The 23,828-nt window shown below is 39.9% G+C and overlaps 1 protein-coding gene across 1 annotated transcript in view; it reads right to left on the reverse strand.

Annotated features, from left to right (window-relative positions):
- The window catches only part of LOC140233001 (copine-3-like), a 142,902-nt gene that overhangs the window by 27,069 nt on the left and 92,005 nt on the right, over nt 1-23,828 (reverse strand). The window contains exons 5-7 of the mRNA XM_072313108.1: nt 10,453-10,527; nt 5,301-5,387; nt 3,255-3,344 (exon numbers count right to left, since the gene is read on the reverse strand). Of these exons, the coding sequence (XP_072169209.1) occupies nt 3,255-3,344; nt 5,301-5,387; nt 10,453-10,527 (252 nt within the window). The remainder of the gene's footprint in view (nt 1-3,254; nt 3,345-5,300; nt 5,388-10,452; nt 10,528-23,828) is intronic.

Raw genomic sequence — 23,828 nt, forward strand, 5'->3', positions numbered from 1 at the left:
GCTACCTCTTTCTTGTTATGGTGCGCCATCTCTCTGAGCGTCGTTTCGCACGCCCCGATGAGATCGTGCCTCCCGTCGAAGTCGTAATCGAAGCAAGCTATCTGTGAGAGGGGGTGGGGTCATTGTTAGCAAAGAACCTGGCACAAAGAAAGATTGGCTGGTACCTCTCAAAAAAAAAATGAGAATCAATTCACACGATACACTTAATTTGGCAAACCATTAATATCACCCACTTAATTGCTCAGGATGATAATTCAGAGCGAGGGAAATCTTTAACTGCATTCAAACTGGGGGCATAATCAAAGTTTAGCTGTTTGAAATACCGTGCAAGTTGCTGCTGTTGGATGATTCAAGAATGCTGTTTAAACATTAACAAACATTTATATATGTCCAAGTAATCCCTGATGAACAAGCTAAGAAATCACTTTGATTGCAATGAATGATTCATCTCGAACTCAAACTCATCCCAAATTCATATCTGACTGAGAAACAAGGACCGACAAAGCAGAAATGGCAACGATTTTGATTACTGCAAATGCTGATATTTTCAAGTAAAGATATTTTCTCAAAGGGCAGTTGATCAGACGCATTTGTGTGATTTTAATTTCATGCTTTGTGGTCTTCTCATTATCATATTAATAGCAACAAAACAAAAACACAAACGTTCAGAAGAAAGTGCAACTTCACAGACAAACGATTTTGCCAACACATTGCTTGAAATGAAATTGAATCTCAAAAAAAAACAAAAAACAAGTGCTACTAGTAGTCGCTTGCTGTTGCAACACTAGGTAGGGTGCTGGCCTTGGACAAAGCTTGCAGGGCAAATCTTTAATTCCACTTTTGTCAGTATTTTTTTGCGTACTTTTAGTTTTGGGATAGAGGGCTTATCTATGAATTTCAAAAAAATATCAGCCTTTACAACATTCATATCTGATTCTTGGAGAGTGAGGGGAGAGAAAAAGGTGAACATGTGGTAACATTGAGATCATCACCTGCGCTCAAACTGCTGTGGGGAAGAAATAGATTAGTCATGCAAAAACATCTTGGAAAAATACAGTAAATTAGGATAGTACCTCAGGGTCTTTTTCTGTTTCTTCTATACTAGATATTGATAAAACCCTATAAAGTCCACATTTTATTTTATTTTATAGAAAGGCATAATATGGATTGGTTGGGAAACTTCAACCTTACAGACAGAAAACAACAAGAAGTCTGTTCTGCTCCTCCAGTAATGATTTTTGGCATGAACATGAGGTCACTCAGAACCTGTCAAAACTTAATTGCAGTCAGTTGCTTTCCTGTAATTTTAATCTGTCGTAAAAAGCAGGGGGAAAAAAATAACAGAATGGTCTCTCTGTTTTTTTTTTTCCCTTTCCACCAGAAGATCAAACAAGAAAACAGCGAGTCCGCTGAGGTCTACGTCACGAGAGGGGCACCCGGAGGCTCGTATTACAGCTGCGCTTTACTTGCGCCAATGTCACATGACTTCAGCTACCGTCCTCCCCGGCTCCAGCCGTCTAATAATCGAAGGTGTTTGATGACGTCAATCTAATACCCCCAACCCTGGGAAGGCTCACCCAGGCTTCGGTCCTCCCTGCCCCGGCCGGCCGATGCACAATGAACCGACAAGCGAGAGCGGTGTACGGGGGAGCAAGAAAGAAAAAAAAAAGTTGATTCTCTCGCTTCATTTCACGGCATAATATAAGACAAATCCCACGGGATCTTTTACGGGAATATATATGTTTGGAGGAGGGGGGTGATCATCTTCTCTCCCCCCTCACCTTCCATTTATCTTTCTTTATTTTACCCCTCCCTCAGTCCCATTTGCACATCTTGACGTAAGCTGGCTTGTGACACAATTTAATTCTTGGTTTCCTCAAGTACCCGCTAGACCTGAGTGACTTTGGCAGATATCAGCCAAACATGAAAAAAAAAAGATGAACTGAATTTACAAATAAATATAAAAACAAAAGCCCAGACTACCACAGATGTTGGATTTCTTACATTCTTGAAGTGAGTAATCTTAGTACCAATCTTTAAGAGGACACCTTTCGACCATCATATGGTGCCCCAGTCTCCTCCTTAATATTTCACCCTAAAATTCAATCAAATTTATAGCTGTTCATCTCATAACAGCATTTGTGTTGGAAATGGGGTAACGGGTCTGCAACTTGACAAGAGGGGGGTGGGTGTACGTTGCGGCTGTCCTTAAATCCCACTTCCCTAAGCAATGAAGAAATGTTTCGCCACGGAGTACAGATGCCTCCATCTCTCTCCTTTTATCACGTGACAATATTACATCCCACATACATCTCTCACCAGCATCTCATAACCCTGATCACAGGAGTAAACGGACTCCTCCAGGGGTTAGGCAGGAGAACGAATGGGACCGCATCGTGAAAGATTTGGGTTTTTTGTGGGCTCTTTTCTTCTTCTTCTTCTTTTTTTTTTGCAAGGCACATCAATGTGCTTGTACCTCTTATGATGTCTTACTATCATCTTTTCAGAACGATTCATCATGTGTAAATGATACCAAATCCTTGTTTCAATGCTGTACTTAGCATTTTACAGTCTCATGTAGTGTGGGTGAGTGATTCTTACCCAGACAGGTTTATCACATAATCATTGATTTAAGCTGGTATACTGCTCCCCACCCCACCCCCTTTTAATTTCATCTACAAGGCAATTATGTTCTGAATTGCAAAGACTTCTTCTCTCTTTTTTTTTTTTTTTGGGGGGGGGGAAGGTTTATGCTTAACTTGCTCTGCTAAAAGAGTAAACCCCACAAATCAAGCAATCATCAACGTACTGATGAGAGCATTGCCCAGCATAACTGCTTTGATGAGCTTCTGCTAAAACAATTAATGGGAAAGAAACAGTTACTGATCATCATTGATTGGAATAGTTAAAATGGATATAGGGTAACAGAGAATGAAAGACCTTCGAAGTACATCTCCCACTTAAGCCGAGATGTATCCACCTGCAATAGAAAGGGAAACATGTTACAAAGGAGATCAATCAGACTCAACACTCAGTCAATTTTTAATCCATGTTTAATCCATTTCATATCAGTATTCATGATATCTTCATCATTCTGTTGGACTCTTGAAATACAGTCTGTGCATTTCAACCCAACCTGGTCTGGGCAAGGAGGGGTCACTGTACTCCAGTGAGGTGTATATATGCAAACATTTGATAGTTTTTGAGACATATATGGAAGGGGGCGACAAATGTGGGAACGTTTGTTCTTTTACCTTAATTCTCTTGTCGTAGTCTGCATTGCAAAGGGTTTTGAGGTCTATCTTGAATGGCTTCCATGTCGGCTTCAGTGTATTCTTGATTACCTGCAGATGATCATCATAGAAGTAAAGGCTTATCAGAGCGCCAAATTCTTTAAAAAAAACAACAAAACAAAGATAAAAAGGTTAAAACTGTTAAAACACTGATTACAAAATATCACAACAAATTGATGCTCTCAAATGGATATAATATAAGACCAACAATGAAAATAAAGATTCTACCGGTGGCTTGTCATGACTGACGTACAGTTGTATGCATTATGTTATATCACAGCTGAAATAAGTAGTCAATTCTGAAGGACACTGTCGACATGAATATCATTACACTTAGAAAAAGAATGGTTATTAAAATATCCTTTCATTTGTGTTTGGTGGTCCAGTACATGTACTTTTCTGCTGGGATTGCAATAGTATTATTAGAAGCTGTTTATAACACAGTGGTGTCACAAATACATGCAGCATTTAATTTTTTCCCTTTTTGTTCTATTAACCTGCAAATCCACATGCGAACAATCCCATGGTCACACAAACTAAACCTCACTCACACACACATAAACAAACACACAAACATCCACACACATTGACATACCCACACATAGGCATATTCTCCTTGAAGTGCCAAGAAGACCTTGAATTATGTGATATAAATTCTATGTTTACAATATGTTTAGACCCAATACAGAAAAAACAAAGTTGAAAGAAACCCATGCAAGACACCGTCATTTACACCATGTAACTGAATGGACTTCTAGCATACTTGATGCGAGCATTTTGCCAGTTTGAACAGTTTGAATGATTTCAGTAAATTAAGAAATCTACACACGAAAATCCAACTTAGGATTCACTGTGCAACTCTCAATCAAGCGAGATCACCTGCGCCACACACTACAGTATCCTTGTTAGAAGGCATAATAGTGTGTATATGCACAATACATACGAACACCATATTTAAAATGTTCTTCTTTGCAACATCACAGACATTCACACACCGCAAACAATGCCTATTGCATTTCTTCATTGTGGTTATGACCTGTCAGCGACTGGCGTCTAATTCGCTCTCCAGCTCTATTTTTGCGGCGCCCCATGATTAAAGGAATAAAATAGAAAAAAAAAAATGAAGAAGACAGAAGGAAAAAAAAAATCATGCAGAGGACCCTATCAGCACATTTAATGCTAGCTTTTATGCCCAGACAGGCCAAATCTCATTAAAACCCTCATAGGCTGGAGTCTTGATCGAGTCTGGTGCCTCCGTTTGGGTGGGGGTGAAAGTCAGTCGGCTGTGCAGAAGTGGCATTGAGCGTCTACGCTCCTCGATGTGCTGCTTTAGAAGACCCAAATCGAGGAGCAGAAGGTCACTGACTCCATGGATTTTTTTTTTTTTTTGTACAGCATTAATGTCCTTCTAGGTCTCAAATGTACAACAAAAAGTACGACCAAGACACACTTACAGCTTGTGTAATCACAGGCGGGCACATCTTTCAGAAAGTGACAATGACTGTCACTTTATGTCTTCCAAGGGGATCTTATGTAACCTGGAGTAACTTTTGTCAGTAAGTTGAATACCGACAACTATCATTACAACAAAGTCCTCAGGACAGGCATTTTTCTTTCGTTATATTGACAATTTCATTGTAGGCAAACAAATACAGCATATAGGGACATATATAGATAGTGATTTGGGGACATGAAATGTTACTTCGTTGTAACAACATTTCGTTACAACCAGGTTTATTACACTGGAAGCGCACTGTAGGCCTATATGACTTGGCAAATTGGGCCCTGTTTTATGAAGAGTTAAAATTGATTATAATTATAGTTGATTTCAACTGTAAGTGTATGGCAGCCTGTGTGGTAAAGAAATTTAAAATCGATTTTATCTTTTGATAAAACGAGGCCCTGGTCTACCCGTGGTCAACCGTGACAGAAGCAATGAACAAATGAAGCATACCAAACTGCTGAAATCACACACAACAGAATATCTTATGAGGAAGTTATCTTTACCTCTGTGACGTGAACTTTGTGCCAATCGTCGGGAGAGCTTCCTGCCTTGTAGAATTCCAGGAACGGGTCAGACTTCCCCATCACATCCTGTAGATGTAGAGAGAAAGAAAGACATTCAAGGATTCAAGGTACTTTATTGTCTGTTAAAATGAATACAGAAATTCACCCCTTTCTGGCACTATACAAAATCAGAAAAAAACATACCATATGTACATGTCTGTATATAACAAACTCACAAAAAACATGTTCACATTTGTATCACTGATTGGTATAAATAGAAAAATATATCTATAAAAAAAAACATCTGCACACACACACACACACACACACATACACAGGAAAGAGAGAGAAAGAGAGAGGGTGGAAAACATTTTCAGTTTATTTGTTTGTAAAAACATGTGCATCTGTGTTCATGTGTTTCTCTTGTATCTGTAAGCATGTGTGCATGAAGCCATAGAGCAAACATTATCACCATAATCACTATCGTCATCACTGTCATCATGTACTAACCATGTTCCACGAATGCAAGAGAGGTTGTTGCGGGACTAAGAAGATAATAACCCCCTCGTCAACATGGTTCAATCAAGTTTCCTAGCGCATGGATACACTACCCAATCCTTCTCCCTACCAAAAGGTAAAAAATAAAAGGCATATAGATGCTATTCAGATGATAAAAAAATTGTCCCTGATTCTTATCTGTTTTCCCTACTAACTTCATTGATCTTTTGCTTTACTTTCTGATTTTAAGAAACAATGAAATATTTTAAGAAATGCATCTGTAGCATCACACAAATACTTCTAAGAATAGAAAGAGAAATATCTTGGCAGGTTGGTTGCACTGAAAAAATGATATATCTTAAGTAGGAACATTTGCATCATCCACAACTTCTGCAGTTCGACTGGACTCAAACATATGGTATACCATGGCATCTTGTTACCACTGTACTTTGTATTGCTTGACTTCGAACAAAACCTTGTACCAAAAAGGACACCTTCGATGTGCACCTGATAATTATGTATACAGGTCTTCACATTTCATCAGGGATGCATAGAATCTTGGGCAAGAGCTTGACAAGATCATCAGTAACATTCACTCTCTTTGCATTTTTTTTTCTCTCTCAGTTTCCACAAGGTTGGATCCATGTGTTAATCCTACCAAGCACAGAAAGGGCAGCAAAGGGGTTTTCTTCTTTTATCTGGGTTTCGTGTACGTAGAGCGTCATGCCTCGCTACAAGATGGCACGATTCTCGGGAATGGCAGCCCGAGCAAATCACACATATTAGACAGCGTCAAGGATCCGACAGTTTGTCACACGTCAACGTTATTTATAGAACCCTCTTTCCCTGCCGAGCTCAGGTGGTCTGGCTCCTTGCAAGTCAAACACTACGCTGCCATTGAAGTGAGCCCTCATTCTCCCCTCCACCCCCTACCTGCCCCCCCCCCATAACACTCCATCCAACTTGCTTCCCCAACCCCCCCCCCCCCCATCATCCATTCCTGTGAGAAATGAGAATCAATGCAACTTAATGCTCTGTAGCTCAGATTAGTACCAGTACTCGGCGTACATTATACAATCAAGATGGCAGCAGTAACAGAGATTAACATTAATAAGGGATTAAAAAAAATACTGTGGATAAGTACTGGTAAGCATTATTCAGATCTGTACATGGCATTAATGAATGGAATGCCTACTATCCATTGTCACATTAAGTACTCCTGCAGTGCAAGAACTACATGTACATGGGGGGGGGGATTCATTTGACAGTTTGGACTCCTTCTCCTCACTTGCCATGGACTCGTACTCTCTCCACATCTCATCTAGATATGGTGCTCTCCAATCAATTTTAATTTCACTGTGTTGATCCTGGAGTATATCGCTTGAGAGCATGTGGCCTTACAAGTGATCAATATCATCATTGGTTTCAAGGGCGAAGGGGAAATATATTTTTTTAAAAAGTTTCAGAATCAATGAGTTTTTAAGAATTGACCTTCACAAAGTACACTCTGCTGTGATTTGATCCACTGAATATCTAAAAGGTTTGATAACCAAACATAAACACACATCTAGGATCATATTCAGAATCATAACTGTATTTGGCTAGCAGTGGTGATTGTCTTCGACCACAACAACTTATATTTCCCCCCTGCCTCAAACTTCAAGATTTTTAACTTGATTAACTCCAGCAGAAACTTTGTAACTTTAGATAAGAAATGTTGACAAATGATGTCATTAGTTACCAGTACTGCTACTGAACAGATTGACTGAAGACTCCACAACAATCAACACCACTTTACTAATATTCTGCCATCATAATGACAAAACATATTTGAATATTAGCCTGTGTTTTCTAAGGATAGATATGATTCTGATAACATTTCTTGAAGAAATCACCAGTAAAACACTTCTTCTTTATTTTATATGAACATAGGAAAGATTTTTCTTCTTTAAAAACAAACAAACAAACAGGGGGCATTTCATGAAGGAACTTGTCAGATAAAATGTCCGACAAGTCAATTATATCCGACAAGTTCAGAGAAATCAGCCAATCAGACTAAAGAATTTCTCAAAACTTGTCGGATATAATTGACTTGTCAGATATTTTATCTGATAAGTTCCTTCATGAAATGCCCCCAGATTATCACACCATCAATGCCATGCTTGATGCAACACCAAATGGCCATGAAACAGATTAATACCCCTTACTCTGGATCCGAGGCTAAAAGGTTTACTTTACATCACGTCAAGTTGGCACGCTTCTACCCTAATTCACGCAATGAGAAATTTTCTGCAATTTAAGTCGCATAATTAGACCCATTACACTCTCACACCTCGTTTGGTAATGCGACACTAACTGGTGCCCCCCTGCTAATGGCACGCCAATCTACGACTCTCCCCTCCGCATGCCTGCTTTGTACGCCGTCACATAATGACCCCGAGTAGGCCCCTTCCTAATAACGCTGCGACAAGTTAACGGAGCAAAAGCCCAATACGGGCAATAATGCGGTCAGCAAACTATGGCCAAAATAAAGAATAATGCTAAATGAAATACAAAATAAAGCTACATCAGAAGTGTTCATTATCACACTATGGTTATCTGAGCATTCTCATTCTGGCTGTGAAGGGGGGGGGGGTACATCTACAGTTTGTGTACTTAACCTATAGTACCTTCAAGAATACACAGAGGGTAAGATTTTGAGAAAGTTTTCAGAAAGTTTATCGCAATGCTAAAGGGCTGAAGGGCTGTGGTAAATAATCGACAGAAGTAAACACATTCATTAAAGTTGCCAGATGTGTATATGAAACATTTCCCTTAATTGAGACCTACCAAAACTAGATTTGTTTCAAATTTGTCGTCTACTCCAACCAACCACCCCTTGGATGGGCCACTGCATCCCTGCAGGGGGAAAGTGTCGCTGAACCCTCGGCATAACTGGCTATAATGAATCAAATTGAGCCAGCTATGCTATTAATGGGACCAACCGTACCACCAACTGTAACACCCATGGCTCTCCGATCAATCTAACAGAATCTGTGCTAAAAAAGTTCTGATTCTCTTGGGTGCAATAACCCCAGCGAGAAACAGTACCAAAGCTACCCTACATGGGTCCTGACAATGAAGTTCAAACTAGCATTCGGTGATGCTCGACTCTCTATCAACTGAACATATTGAAACATACCTGAGACTAGCCATGAGTTTGTTTACATGTCCCTCTGTATGACAGTTTCATTGTTTTTATTCATGGCAAATGTATTGACAAACGAAAGAGCTCTTCTTTTTCTGTGTTCTTGGAGAGTGGAATAATACTCACCACAGCAAAATCTTACAGGAAAAAACAAATATATGATGGGAGCATTAATGATCAAAATCATCGGAGTTGTCAGACATAAATAAATTCACCCAAGCAACCAATTACTAATCTTTCATACAGGTATATTATTTCACACTTACTTTTTTTTGCATGTAGCATTTGATTCAATCGGCAACATCTCAGGAAAGATGCACATGATCAAGATGATGAAATTAATGACACTAATGTTACTATACAATATAAATAAATTGGCACGTTGCTATGGTGACTGCCTGCATCTTCCCTATCAACTTGCATTCATATCCTGAAGTAATTTTTCATTAACAGGGATTCAGCCGAGCCAGCCCATCAACAGCATGCTTGGTTTCAGCGGAATGCCCCAGACGCAAGACATCGCTGTGTGGCTTAAGTCGCGGCCATGACAGGCTTCGTTAAGTTCCAATACGACCTTAAGCCGGATCAGTCACGACCGGTGCTCCCGCGGGTCTACTAATCCAAACATGGCTTAACCAATCATCTCTAAGGTAACTCTCCTTTTCCCCGCTCCCAAACACACATGCACACGCACACAACTGCAGTCCGACGCCACATCGCCCTCACAAGATATCAACAGATGGGTGGCTTTGATGACAATATTCATGCTTCACCTCGACCTTGCCCTTAAAAACATGATTACAGATGATTCACCCTGATTTGTTATCCTCAACTTTATAAAATAATCTGTAGTTGACTTATGCCGCTGCAAAATTCACTGCACTTTTCAGAACAATGCCACAACCAAATGGTTTGGAAACTATAGCTTGTGATCTTTATTAATTTCTTACCATTTGTCGTAAATATTGTATCTATAACAAGATTTATAATTGGTCAAATTTGTGACTGGTCAAATTTGTACCACATGACATTCATTGATTTTTCTTTACATTTCATGGCCTTGAACAATACTATTTGATTCTTGTATGGGGAATTCCGCGTTTAACAAATAGTACATCATAAATCAATGTCATAAATACGCTCATTAACTATAACAAATAGTGCATGCTCCATCATGGTCTATTCTAGTCCATATACACTAAAAATGGTGGTCTTGGGCAATTCGATCAATAAAACTGCACATGAGTAAATTATGTATTTATCACGCATCTAATCTAGTATAGTGCATTCACAATCACGCACTATTTATACAATATATGAGAGGTTTGTAATTGTCAGCATGACGAGGCTCTTTTATCAGCACCCATAGGCCAGATCATTGCTGCAACGACATTGAATAGGTCAAATTGGCCAATCAAAATGTGTTGTCGAACCATGGCCAGCTCTAGTTCTCTCTTTCCGTCTTACCTTCTTATCCAAGTTGTGAGCTCGGAAGGATAAAATGAGTGCATCGTTGATGTCTGCAACCTCCTCTGCGTCAATCTGTTAATGATTAAGAAAGAGAAAAAAAAGACATGATATGATGGACAAATAATGTTACCTTCCCAGTCATTCATATTTTCTGTCATCACTTTAATAGACTAACTGAATAAACACCAAAGTGAGTCATAAAATACAGCGACTTTTGTTTGAAGCAAAAATCGCATACAGAGTAAATTTCGCGGGATGGGGTATCATCACTGATTTGTGGTTGTCAAGTTTAACCATCACGTAAAAAAAAGACCGTGTGAGCTTTACATATACGTGCCATGTAAGGCAATACCCATGTTGTGTGTATACACCTCAGAGGCATCTTAGCGTATCCACAAAGTATACATCAATGATGAACAAATGGATCCTGGTCTGGGCATTGAACCTGTCACCTACTGCTTGCTGTGCAGCGGCACTGCCAATTGGTGTTTTCATTTTGGTCAATTGAAAACAGATTGAACATGCAATCTAACTTGCGAGGAGTAACAGCAAAGAGAAATATATCTGACACTGCACTTTCGTCATTTATCTTAATATCTGAAATGAAACAGGACATCAAGTGACTGGTTAGCATTCAGTTTCAATGGACGATTAATAACTGTTTCCCCCTCTTTTTAAAAGAGGGAAAAAACTAATGGACTGACTGAGGACTCGAAGTACAGTATGTCCCCCAAAAAATTACAATTGGATTTTCGCATTGATAACTTTCAATATGATTAAACTGTCTGACTGATATTTCAGGGCCTAAAAATATAACATCTTACCTACATTTTGCAGAAAACCCCATTCAATTTGGTTAAGTGGTGGTCACAGAGAAATGCGGATCGTTGCAAAGCATGTCGTGGGTCTGTTTCTTCCAAGTTTAGTACTTGGATGCTCTTGGAACAGCACAGTAATGTGTGAACACAATGGACAGAAGGGATTCCTGACATGCTCTACAAAGATCCTCATATCTCCTTGACCACTGAAGCAAACTGGATGGAGTTTACTGTAAGATGCAGGTAGTTTAAAAAGTTATACATGTAGTTTCATACCACGAAATTGTATTGGGATTGATTCACTATTTTTAAAGTTATTGTCGCAGAGGGTCCCAAAGTAATACGGTATAGTGTCTCGATTACCCTGTGTGGACCAAATATGAATACTGACATACGGCAATACATTCTAAATGCTGCTGAACTGACAAAAAAATGAACAAAAACAAAACAAAACAAAAAACACAACAAATGAAAGAAGATTGTTCAACCTGCTAAGCCAATCCCGAGGGAACCTTTTTTCCCAGTTCAAAAAGAGAAAAGAGATAAAAAGAAGAAATACGACCATTGACTGATCGCAAGAATGTCACAGGCAGACAAATACATTCCCACTGTCCCAATCAATATTTCCTCATGAAGAAATTGATTCTTTGGGCAAGACTGTGATGTGAATTGCATTCTTCCAAGCCTGCGTGAGAAAAGGTCGTCTATATATATGTCACGCCAATCCATTCTCTCTCAACCAGCTGCTTCCTACTCCCCCTTCCCCCCCCCCCCCCCCCCAACCCACCCACTTGCCATCCCGGAAATGACAAAGGGGGGCTGGACCGTATCAATGATGCAGCCTCGTAATTAAACATCAAAAGAGGGAGTGTCTGCTAGCTGTTACTATCGGGTCCCTGGATTAGTGGAAAGGTCGCAGACGAGAGTAGAAAGCATTGCGATCTTTATGGAACTTGTGCAGGGGAAACTTAAAATCTCAAATCAAATTAGGACGTACATGTAACAAAATAGTAGGAACGTAAAGGATCTTTAGTCTCTTCAAGGGCTTGGAGAATCATTTTTAGAGTAATGCTTAACAGGAGAAATTGCAACAGGAGAGGCCATTACTTTTAATGAAATCCATAAGGCAGAAGCATCTGATCATTAGATTTATGGCAAATAATGAAGCGTTATGACCTATTGAATTTCTGCAAGCCAGCTATCATGATATAATATAGGCATAGAAAACAAACAAGTTTCACCTATAAAAGAAACGCACATTACTGTGACATCTTAGCAAAGTGTACTTTCAAGTTTTATGTATACATGTAACTATATACATGTACCTCATTAGTTTTACTCATTACACTCCCTCACATGTAATACAGGGTTGCTTTAATATCTAAAAGAATGTCATATCTAAAAAAAAAAAAATATATATATATATATATATATATATTATTATCATATCAAGAGTACATCATAGGAGATTGACACTAGAAGTCAATACTGTTACAAATTCTGATTTAAAAAATGCATGATTTTGTCAAATTACTAAAATGCTATATGCATATCTTTAACTGAAAAGGATTTGTCAAATGTACTGATTGGCTAAATGATCCCCTAATTCTTTCCCATAGTAAAAGAAGAAAAACTGTTTTACAGTCTTCAACAGTCTTACAGTACAATCAACCATTCTAAACCAAGGTCAGATGTCAGAATCAAACTCTGATTTTTGATAACCTATAGAATACCCCCCCAAAAAAAAAAAAAATACTATATATATACATATATACAATGGGCTTTAGATGTATTGTTTACCATTGGGAGCAGTGATTTAAAAAATGTTCAAGTTAGCACATTTGATGCATATGTGTATAGTCAGTTTATCACAAAACATCATACCATACAAAAAAATTCACAATAAAGCCTAGAATATAAGGAAATATCACTATTTTTCTAAATAAACTGTGAGTGTAGACGGTTTAGTCTAGAAAAAAAAAATTATTACAACTACTGTTCACATTTTGTATGTTGGACAATACTTAACATTGATTATACTGAAAAACCTTTTTACATTGGTTGTTTCTATCCCTGACTCACATTTTAGAACTATTTTGAAGCACTAAATCTGGGTTTTTTGTTTCATCTGCAAATGGTAAATAATGCCTTTTATATGCCCAAGCAGATATGTACTCAAGAGACACAAAGCATTTTCCTGTCATACTTTTTAAAACGGACCCACAAATTACACACACAATGTCTTTCTTACTAGGCACTATTTTTTTTTTTTTTGGGGGGGGGGGGGAGGGGGTGTTCCTGTAGGGGACATTTTTCAAACTTGAACTTAACCTATGACCCTTACTTAACTATTTCAAGTACAACCTTAACAGAAAGAGTGAACTGAACACGGAAACAGCAGCATGAGACGCTCACGTCGTCGCGAGATCCAGCTCGTGTTTACTACCACGCGGACAAAGATGGTGAGGTAAATACGCACGGCACACTGGCTGCGTGCGGATCCACTTAACGACCTCCAGTTTTGACGTCGACACGGATGGGACTCCGATGACGTTTACTGGTATTGCCTTGCCTGTACACACACGCACAATCTCACTCTCTCTCTCTCTGTCGTTCTTTCCCTTTCTGTTCCGCTCCTTCCCTACGCCCACTCTCACCAGTAATTGCAAACATATCGAGCAATTCTTTTTTTTTCATCTTTTTTTTTTTCATCATAGACGTCACAAGCCCCCCGTTCATCCCCCGTGCCTATTTGAAGATGAATGCGCATACGTCATGTCTGGAGTTGCGCTTTCCCCAAAGCAATCACGAAGAAATAGTCATTCTGAGACACAAAACCAGGGACATTACACCTGCCTTGATTAACGATGATGACTGCAATTCCTGGGCCGACTTTGAGCATTCTGATGGCCAATTACGCCCCCATCAAGCCCCTTACTACCACTCATTGCAACTCCTCGTACTCATTCAAAAGGATCGAATTACCTCATCATCAGAATTAACGACCAGGGGAAAAAAATACAGCTTTCAATCTTAACAAATACTTTCCAAAAATACATAGCATGAATCCGGATGAAAGAATCTGAATGTGCATTAGAACTTCAGAATGAGATCATTTCCGTTTTTTTACATCAGAATTCATTCAAGTTAGAAAAACATGAGCCAAGCAGACTTAATGTGCAAGTCCACGCCATCTTTAAGTTGACTTCAATACATAGAGCAACATCTGATAATCAGAAAAGCAGGAGCAGAAGTTCATCAAAATCGGACAGGGAATAAAAATATTGAGATTTTAGAATTTAACATGTTTTCATCAAATAGTGACACTGGTCATAATTGCATTCTCCAATAAGAACAGGAGGAGATGACTTAACCTCATACCCTAGCTCTCCCACTGGTATAAAAAAATGCACAAAAAATTCTTACAAAATCATATTTTCTGACCAATGATTCCACTATTCTTTTAATTCAATATATTTTCACTTTTCTTGAATAATAAATGAACACTTGACTTGCCTCTTTCAGAAGGCAGGGGAATAATATGACCCTTGACATGCGTTAGTGACAAGTTGAGGGAATGTGCACTTTTTTCCAAAAAAAAAATGAAATCTTGTGAAATTCTCTTTACATTTTCCTTACATCATTCAACGCATGTGACATCATAAGCTGTAGTAGTCTTCTCATCCAGCAGTGACCGCACAGAAACTTCAAAAATTCATAACTTTTTGAATGGATTATCCGATTTTCATCAAAATTTCACTGATGTGTTCTACTAATATTGTTGCATTCTCTCAATCCACATGTACATTAAGGTGAACTTGTCCTTTAAATAACGTTTCTTCTTCTTTCTTTCTTTTTCTATCTTTTTTTTTTTTTTTTTTTGCAGATGGTTGACCTTGCCATGTACTTCAACAAATTTGTCTTCCAGTCGCAGATTATGCCACGAGAGAAGGGTGATGGACCACTTCCGTGTTTCTTTGGCTCTCATCTCTAAGCTCTGGCTGCTCTCGCTTTCTTCCAGGTTCACCCTGCGAGAGTGAAACGGGGCATGTCTCATAATAACGAGTGAGAACGCATCATTTGGAGATGACGTTGCTTAATAGCGGGGAGCATTGACGGAACAAGTGCTCTGCATTATACAAACGCTCATATGATATTGATGTGCATCATGTATTCTTCACGAGGGGGTTTTCACGCCCGGACGAGCATCAGCTCATCCGATACCGATGCTCTTACCATCTGTTCTAGGTGTCACATACCTAAAGTCTCTGTCCGTGTCTCTGTCTGTCTCTGTCTCTCTGTCTGTCTGTCTGTCTGTCTGTCTGTCTGACAGTTTTTTATCAAGGGCATCACTTCATTCTCGAGACATACGCTAATTGCAAATCTTTTCATGGAATGGGGCATAGGAGATTGGCAAAATTGATGGAGCTCTGTTTCAATCAAACTCTCTTTGAACCAAACTGAAGCAGAAAATGGTAATTGGACCCCCCATTACCTGCCCCACCTACACCAAGTTGACACAAAGGCCACATTTGAGCTCTTACAAGTGAACGAAACCAAACTGAACCATACCAAACCATACAGTACCATGTCAGACTAGGAGTGTTCAAGAGCTCTGCGAAGATAGCGTTCCTCACGAGTTAAATTTGGACTGGAGACAGAGGGGTCTTACGTTTTGTAGCAACCATCACATTCACCCTGCGCAATTAAAGCCACATACAGGTGTCCCTAGTGAAGATAATCAACTCTTTGTGCTGTTGGCTCAGTGCATGTCGCAGGCATTCTCATGTCAGCAGCTGATACAGTACGCTTTTTGGAAAACTTTGCGTTTAAGCACTTTCTGGCATGGTGCAGTACGGTATGGTACACTTTTGGAGCACGTCGGGAAGGGGTCCACTTTTGGCATGGTATGTACAATAATTATAGTAGTAAATAATAATAATAATAATAACTATTTCTTATTGAGCGCTTTTACAGGACCTGATCAAAGCGCTGTACATACATCAACAAACAACATTCACAAAGCATAGGAACATACTTAGTAGTTACAATTGAAATAGTTCAGTCTTGAGTTTCCTTCTAAACATTTCCTCTGAAACACATAGACGGAGTTGTTTTGGTAGAGTGTTCCAGACAACAGATCCAGCATATGAAAATGTACGTTCGAAAGCTTTGGTTTTTGCTTGTGGGATTTGTAGGACTGTCTTATCATTTTGTGACCGGAGTTGATATCTGGTGGCTGTAGGGGTGGTTAGTAGGTTGGATAGGTATTGAGGAGCGGTATTCATCATGCATTTATAGACAAGAAGGGCTAGTTTGAAATCGATACGCTCTTTGATGGGGAGCCAGTGTAACTGCTTCAGTAAAGGAGCACTCGGGGATCTTCTCTTTACACCAAGCACCAGGCGAGCCGTTCGATTTTGGACTTTTTGGAGTCTTTTCACATCACTGACATTCATATTTGCCAGCAGAGAATTTCCATAGTCAAGCCTGCTCAGAACTAGAGAGCGCACTGCATGGTTACATGCATCTTCTGTAAGATACTTTCGAACATGAGATATGTTTCTCAGATGGAGGTTTGCTGTCTGGCACACTCTACTGACATGATCTGTCATCGACAGTATCTGGTCAAAATGAACACCTAGATTTTTTACAGTGTGTGATACATTGACAGTAGTGTTTCCAAGCCGAATGCTTGTATCTCCCGTAGGGCGTAGTCTACTAGATGAGAAAACAATGCTTTGAGTTTTGTCCTCATTTAACTTCAACATATTACTCGCCATCCAGTGCCTTAACTCATGTATGCATTCCTCTAGTTTAATCCGGGCTTCGTTCAGACTGGCAGGATTGCGTGGATCGAAAGTACAGTAAATTTGTGTATCGTCAGCGTACAGATGATATCGTAGGCCATGTCGTCTGATGATATTAGCGACAGGTCTGATGTACATTGTGAAGAGTTGAGGCCCAAGCACCGAGCCCTGAGGGACTCCGTATCTTACAGTATGAGGCTCAGAGAACTTTCCCCTAGTGACGACACGTAGAGAGCGTCCGGTAAGGTACGATGTAAACCATTGTAGAGCTGTGTCTCTGATCCCATAATCAGACTGAAGTCTTGCCAACAAGATCGAATGATCTAGGGTGTCGAATGCGGCACTTAGATCTAGCAGCACAAGTATGACTGCCTTCTTGTGATCAATCTCTTGCAGAATATCTTGCTTCACGCGAAGTAATGCCGTCTCAGTGCTGTGGAAGGCCTTGTAAGCTGACTGAAAGTCCTCATGCAAGTGGCAGTCACGTAAATAAGATGTCAATCTAGAAGATACCACATGCTCAGTTACTTTTGACATGAAAGCGATGTTTGATACTGGCCGGTAGTTTTCCATAACTTTCTGGTCCAGTGACGGCTTTTTCAACCGAGGAAAGACAATAGCCTCCTTCAGTTTATCTGGGAATACACCGGAATTCATGGATGTGTTTACAATCTGACTTATGACTGGTACGAAAACATCGACATATTCCTTTAAAAGCCAGGTGGGTAATGGGTCAAGATCACAAGATTTACTGGGAGCTCTCAAAATGATCTTCCTTATTTCACTGTCACTAACATAGCTAAACTCAGTCAGTGATGGCATATCCTCAGGACTATCTTGTAGGGTAGACATGATGGGACCAGTGGACGATGAGACACTTCCAGAGGTACTGGATTCAAGGGATTGTCTCATGCTGGATATCTTATCATCAAAATAGTCTGCAAATTCATTGCTCAGCTGAAGATCATCGTCTGAGGCATGTAGCTGTTGCTTATCTGCAGTTCCGAGCAGAGAATGGAGTGTTGTGTACAGACTCTTAGGATTTGACGAAAGAAATACATCAGTGTAGAAACTTCTCTTGGCTGTCTGGATAACTTGAGTGGCATGGTTTTTCTGTTTGACGAAGAGCTCGCGATCGCATGGTGCTCGTGTCTTCCGCCACTTTCGTTCAAGCTTCCGACGCTTCTGTCGAGCTTCATGCACCGTCGAATCATACCAGGGAACGCAGGGTCGTTGCTTCCTTGTGCGTGTTGATGCTGGACAGTGAACATCGAGGACGCGTCTGATAGTTTGATTATATGAGTCTATGGCAGAACTGCTGTCATCTGTAGTCAAATCACTGAGAGTCGTCAGAAGATCTTGTCCAAATGACTTCCTGTCAAGTTGGCGGAAGTTACACTCTAGGGGCATTAAAGTGCTCCTCTGGTGCGGGTATGATGTAGTACGGTAGGCCCTATGCTTTTTGGGAGTGCTCAAATACACCCATTGATAACCCCATTATCATGTGACTAGCAGGAGGATGTTGTCTCCGCTGCAGCAACATTTAGCACATGGCACCCTTTTCATTTTACACTCTCATAATCCCTTAGATACCAGCTAAACATGGCTGCATGATTTTACATTTATTTGAACCATAAACATCAACAACAAAGAAATGCTTCTACTTTGGTGAATAAGCTGGTAGGCTAACATGCAGGTGATGAAATGAAGGTTTCATCTCGTATACAAATCTATGTTATTGGCCTTTAGTGCAGACGGCCTGCAGGTACTGTTTGTATTGTAATCCCTAAGCCAGGCCCTTCAAAGCTCAAAGGTACAACTGTTACACCGAACAATGAGCTTTAAAAATCCAACAGGGTAAAATTTTTAACCTAATGTATGAGAAATTTTTTCATCCTATTAAACCTGAACTAAACACCAAGATGAAGTGAAAAAAACTATGCAGTGCGAACAAGTGATAATTACTGGTATCTATGATGATCGGCCTAATTCACACATGCACTTTAACACTTGATTAATTTAGTCTACAGGCACAGACACACACCCCCTCACACCACCCACACATAACTGCAACACTGACACCATGCTGCCATTTTCACTGATGCACAGAAAATTACACAGGTAGTTTAAAAGCACCTATTAAGTGTTAACCTCGACATTGATGAGCTTAGCCACAAAAAAAAAGAAAAAGAAGAAAAGACCCCCAATCACATCTAACCCCTTTAAAACAGCAAAAATTCGATCTATTGCCTGAAGCGTGGCATGGGGACCCTTATCACACTTTCAATCCCTCTTGTATTACCATCTTATAATCATTTGCATGATGTGCCATCACTTTATTCCAGAGTTTGATTGGAAATCAAGGCTATATCCATGAAACAGACAAGTAGAGGGTAATCGACTCTAGTAGAAACCCACACACAAGCAGAGCTGTGTTGCTGAACAGAAGTGTAGCACGGAGGTATCATTCTTAAATTGAAGAGGGATGGTGGGTTGGTTGAGTGGAAGCCATTTAATAGCATCGAGCTATGACCTCCAGTGGTAATAATCACAGAAGTCGTCAATTTAGCAAACATCCAAACATAACATAATATTAAATGGGTTAGTCAAATACCGGTTAGTGATTGGCTAAACACAGTCACGTGATGGTGGAACATTGGTTATGTTTGCCCATGGGAGAACATTTTTGTAATGTTCTCCCATGGGAAAACATTTTCATAATGACAGAAAGACCCGCGCACAGTGAATTTGGCTCTGCGGGGGCGATCGAGTGCGTTGTGCTGGTGGTTGACGTTGACGTATTTGACTAACCCATATAATATAACAGATGATGACTTTTGTTGTCGGGAACATGTACCAAACGTTCCACCCTCAGGGTTTGAAATGCTATTTCAGGAGGCTATAAGTCCCTCAATAGCATTTCAAACCTTTCGGGTAGAACATTCGGTATGTTCCCTCCCCGCCAGTCATCATCTATATAATACAACATCTGTATGAGCAAGGCAGTCACAAGCATTTTCACTTGTATGCTTTCACAACATTGTAATTTCAATTCATGAAAGCATAATGGCACAATGTGCCTGGTTGATACCATTTGCTGACTATTGCTAGTCACCTGCAGCAAACCATGAGGGGTTGGCATTATTCGCCTGTTTTTTTTGTGTGGGTGGGTAGGGGGACCACTTCATCGGGTTGACACCCTGCTCTTTGTGATGAATGAATGAAGTGGGATCTTCTACGTGCGTGGGTTGTGGCTAACTCACACATGGGACCTCCATTTAATCTCCTATCCGAGGGAGAGAGCGTTTTGTCTCTTACTAGAGGGGACAGAATGCTTACCCACAACACCGCTCAGTGAGACTTGGGAACAGACTGAGCCACATCACCGCCCTGTAATTGCTGCTGATAGACTAAATCCTGCTGAATCATATCAATAACACAAACATCACATGCATAGCCAATGAATTATGTCTTCACTTGAAATATGGTTGCAAGTACAGGCACATAGATAGTATCAGTTGGAATCTAGAGGATTAAGAAATTGTCTGGCAGTCACTGGGACGGGTAACTTCTGTTTTATTTTGTGTTTTTTCTCCTTGTAAACAGTTTAACTTTCTCTGAAGGCCAGCAAGCTGTCGCAGAAGGTATGATTGAGTGGCGATGACATGCAAATAACAGTGATGAACGACGACCAACACTTGCTGGATCATAAATCATCTTGTTATTGTCATTGCCGCGGTTGTCTCTTTTCTGAGAAGATGTCTTCCCGTGGATGTTGGCAGTTGTTGGAAAGACAACAGGAAAATAAGAAAACAAAACAAAACAAAAAACGATGACAATGAGAGGAAATTGCCGAAGAGTCCATAAAGATGAAATGATAGCGTTGTCCGCTTAAAGGCATTATTTACCATTTGCAAATGAAACAAAAACCCAGCTTTAGTGCTTCAAAATAGTTCTAAAATGTGTGTTAGGCATATAATCAGCCACTGTAAAAATTTTAATCAGGATAATCAATGTTAAGTATTGTTAAATATACAAAATGTGAACAATAGTTATAATAACTAGTTATAATAAAATTGTTTCTAGGCTAACCGTCTACAGTTACGGTTTGATGAGAAAAACAGTGATACAGGTATCTCCCTATATTTTAGGTTTTATTGCAAAATGTTTATATGATAGGATGTTTTGTAATACAACTGACCTACACATATATGCATCTAATGGGATAACTCGAAATGTTTAAACATCACTGCTCCAAAAGGTAAACTGTATCTTTAAAAGCCCTCCCTCTCCCTCCCCCTATCCTGCCTCAAATTCAGTCTATCGGCCCTCCAGTCGTAGGAAAATTAATTGATGAGGCATTGACAAGAGGATAGGCAATAACACATCCCTTCAGGTTTATGCTCAGTTATATAAAACCGGCTGCCTCGGTAAGCAATTAGCGTCCAACTGGGAAGCAATGATTTGTTATGAATTCGACCGCATTATCACGGCCGCATTTACTTGGAAATGTGCGCTTTTCTGGGTGCACTGCTCCCAGCAAGTAATCACTGGCAGCAGCAACACTGACAAATTCAGAGGAAAAACATGTCGGCACTTATGCTTTTTTTTTTGGGGGGGGGGGACAATTGAGGATTTGTATTTTGGGTGGTAGGCAGAGTAGGTGCAATATCATATGATGCAATGTGGAGCATAAATATGCCATTTAATGACTGACAAATCAGGCATTATTCACTTTTCCCTCGAGGATGGCAGAAAGAGACCAATCAGGCCAACAGCAACTATTGTATCATATAGACGAAAACTTTTGCGTGCATTTTACTCATGCAAATATTGGTTCCCTGTAAAATTCAAGAAAGTTTCACTAAAATTTCTGGTTTCTCAATAGTGGCATTATGTACAATTATAACTGGAGTGACTGTCTACCTGTATCTGCAGTGTGCAGCTGAATGTAGAGCATCCTTGTAGAGCAATTACTAAATTCCATAAGCCTTTCATTTACAGCTATGAAAAAAAAAAATCAATTATGAGGATTATATAGGGGAATACTCCTTGATCTACTTCCATTAAAGTACACCAATAAATTCCAACTGGATTCAGATCAAAATTTATGGCTTGAATGTGATGGCAGTTACAAGTTCAAATTCAGTGACTTTTGATCTTGACCTTTGACCCTTCGTCCCTCTCCTTTCCATCAAAACACTTCTAATTAATTTTCTTTCTAACATCTACCCTTCCTACCTTGTGATATTCACTGCTAGATATTCCAGGCTAAAGTTATTGTAGAAGAATGACATTGGCAGCCAAAGTACAGCAACTTCAATACAAAGTTTACCTTTACCCCGTCACCTTAGAATTTCATAAAAAAATGATTTATTGATTTTTTTTTCTACCTTTCCTTCCAAAGTGTAGTACCACTGGATACTCCAAAGTGACATCATAAATGGACAATGGCACTTTTAGCATACAGTAAGACCAGTGACCTTTGTCCTTGTACTTTAACCTACAGTATCAATACAATGACTAAAATTTTTCAAAGGCAAACTTTTATCACACCACTAGCCTCCCCTTCCCCAAACGTGACATTCATCCACTTAGAAAATTCTTCTTCCATAGTACATGGCAAAGTTTGGGCATAATAATCATTCATATCAAACTCATTTAACTTTATGATAAAGCCCATGAGGTTCGGCTCCGACACAAGTCTTTCAAAAAATTCACATATGGATGTCCAGGGGTGTGTGTGTGTGGGGGGGGGGGGGTGGGGGGGGGGGGGAGGAGGTTAATGTAGCATCTCCATGGAGTATCCTACATGGCACTCTTCGCCATCCTATGAAATCCATAGGAATAAACTTTGTGTACGTCGCGAAGTCAGTCTGCTTCGTTTGTACACACGGAATATGAACTCCGTCTCCCCACGCAAAGCAATCACATTAAATGTTGCCATGATACCAGGAAGGTTTATATAGTTTTACAGGAGGAGAGAGAGAAAGAACGAGATAGAAAAGGAAAAAAAGAAAGAAAAGGTAACAAGGAAACAAACCCACCCACACACAATTTCGTCATTTGCACAAAAATGTATTGATTACGTCGGACACGCGTTCAGGAATGCCGAGCAAATTAAAGTGAAAGGAGATTCACTAGCTATGAAACACGTGCGTCAAGTCGACGCAACTGTCGTCTGCCAAAACTCATTGGCCAGTGTTACCAGCTCCTGGGAAGCAAATTAGGGACACAAAACCTGACAGCCTGTTAGAGCATAAATTGATGTTGCAACACATTTTGGGTATTTTTTTTAGGCAAAAAAAAAAAAAGAGCAAACACCAATTTCTATGTTACCGCTAAGGTTACTTGTCAAGAAATATTACGAAGTGAGGGTCGTGGATGTAAACGTAGAATAGAATGAGATACAAAAACTGTTTGAACGGGTGACTTGCTGCCTAGCAGCCATGGATGGCTGTCATTGATTTGATTTCTGCATGGACACAGAAGCCGGGGAAGCAAGGACTGGAGTTAATTAGTGAGCTTGTCCAGAGCAACTGCACTTTTTTGGTGGGGATCCATCGCATAGGTGCTGCCAAGTTCCTCGGGGTCATCCTCTCTTACTCCTCTGTTTGCAGGAACATTAAAGTCAGTATGAAGTCGAGGAACATCAGGTTCTTCTGCTCCTAGAAAGAGCTTCTCTGTCACATTCTGCACTCTGCCCCCCTAAAAAAGGTGACCTGACCCTAGCCAGGGGGATGGA

Source organism: Diadema setosum, chromosome 9 (assembly GCF_964275005.1).
Source record: "Diadema setosum chromosome 9, eeDiaSeto1, whole genome shotgun sequence".
NCBI classification, from domain to species: Eukaryota; Metazoa; Echinodermata; class Echinoidea; order Diadematoida; family Diadematidae; genus Diadema; species Diadema setosum.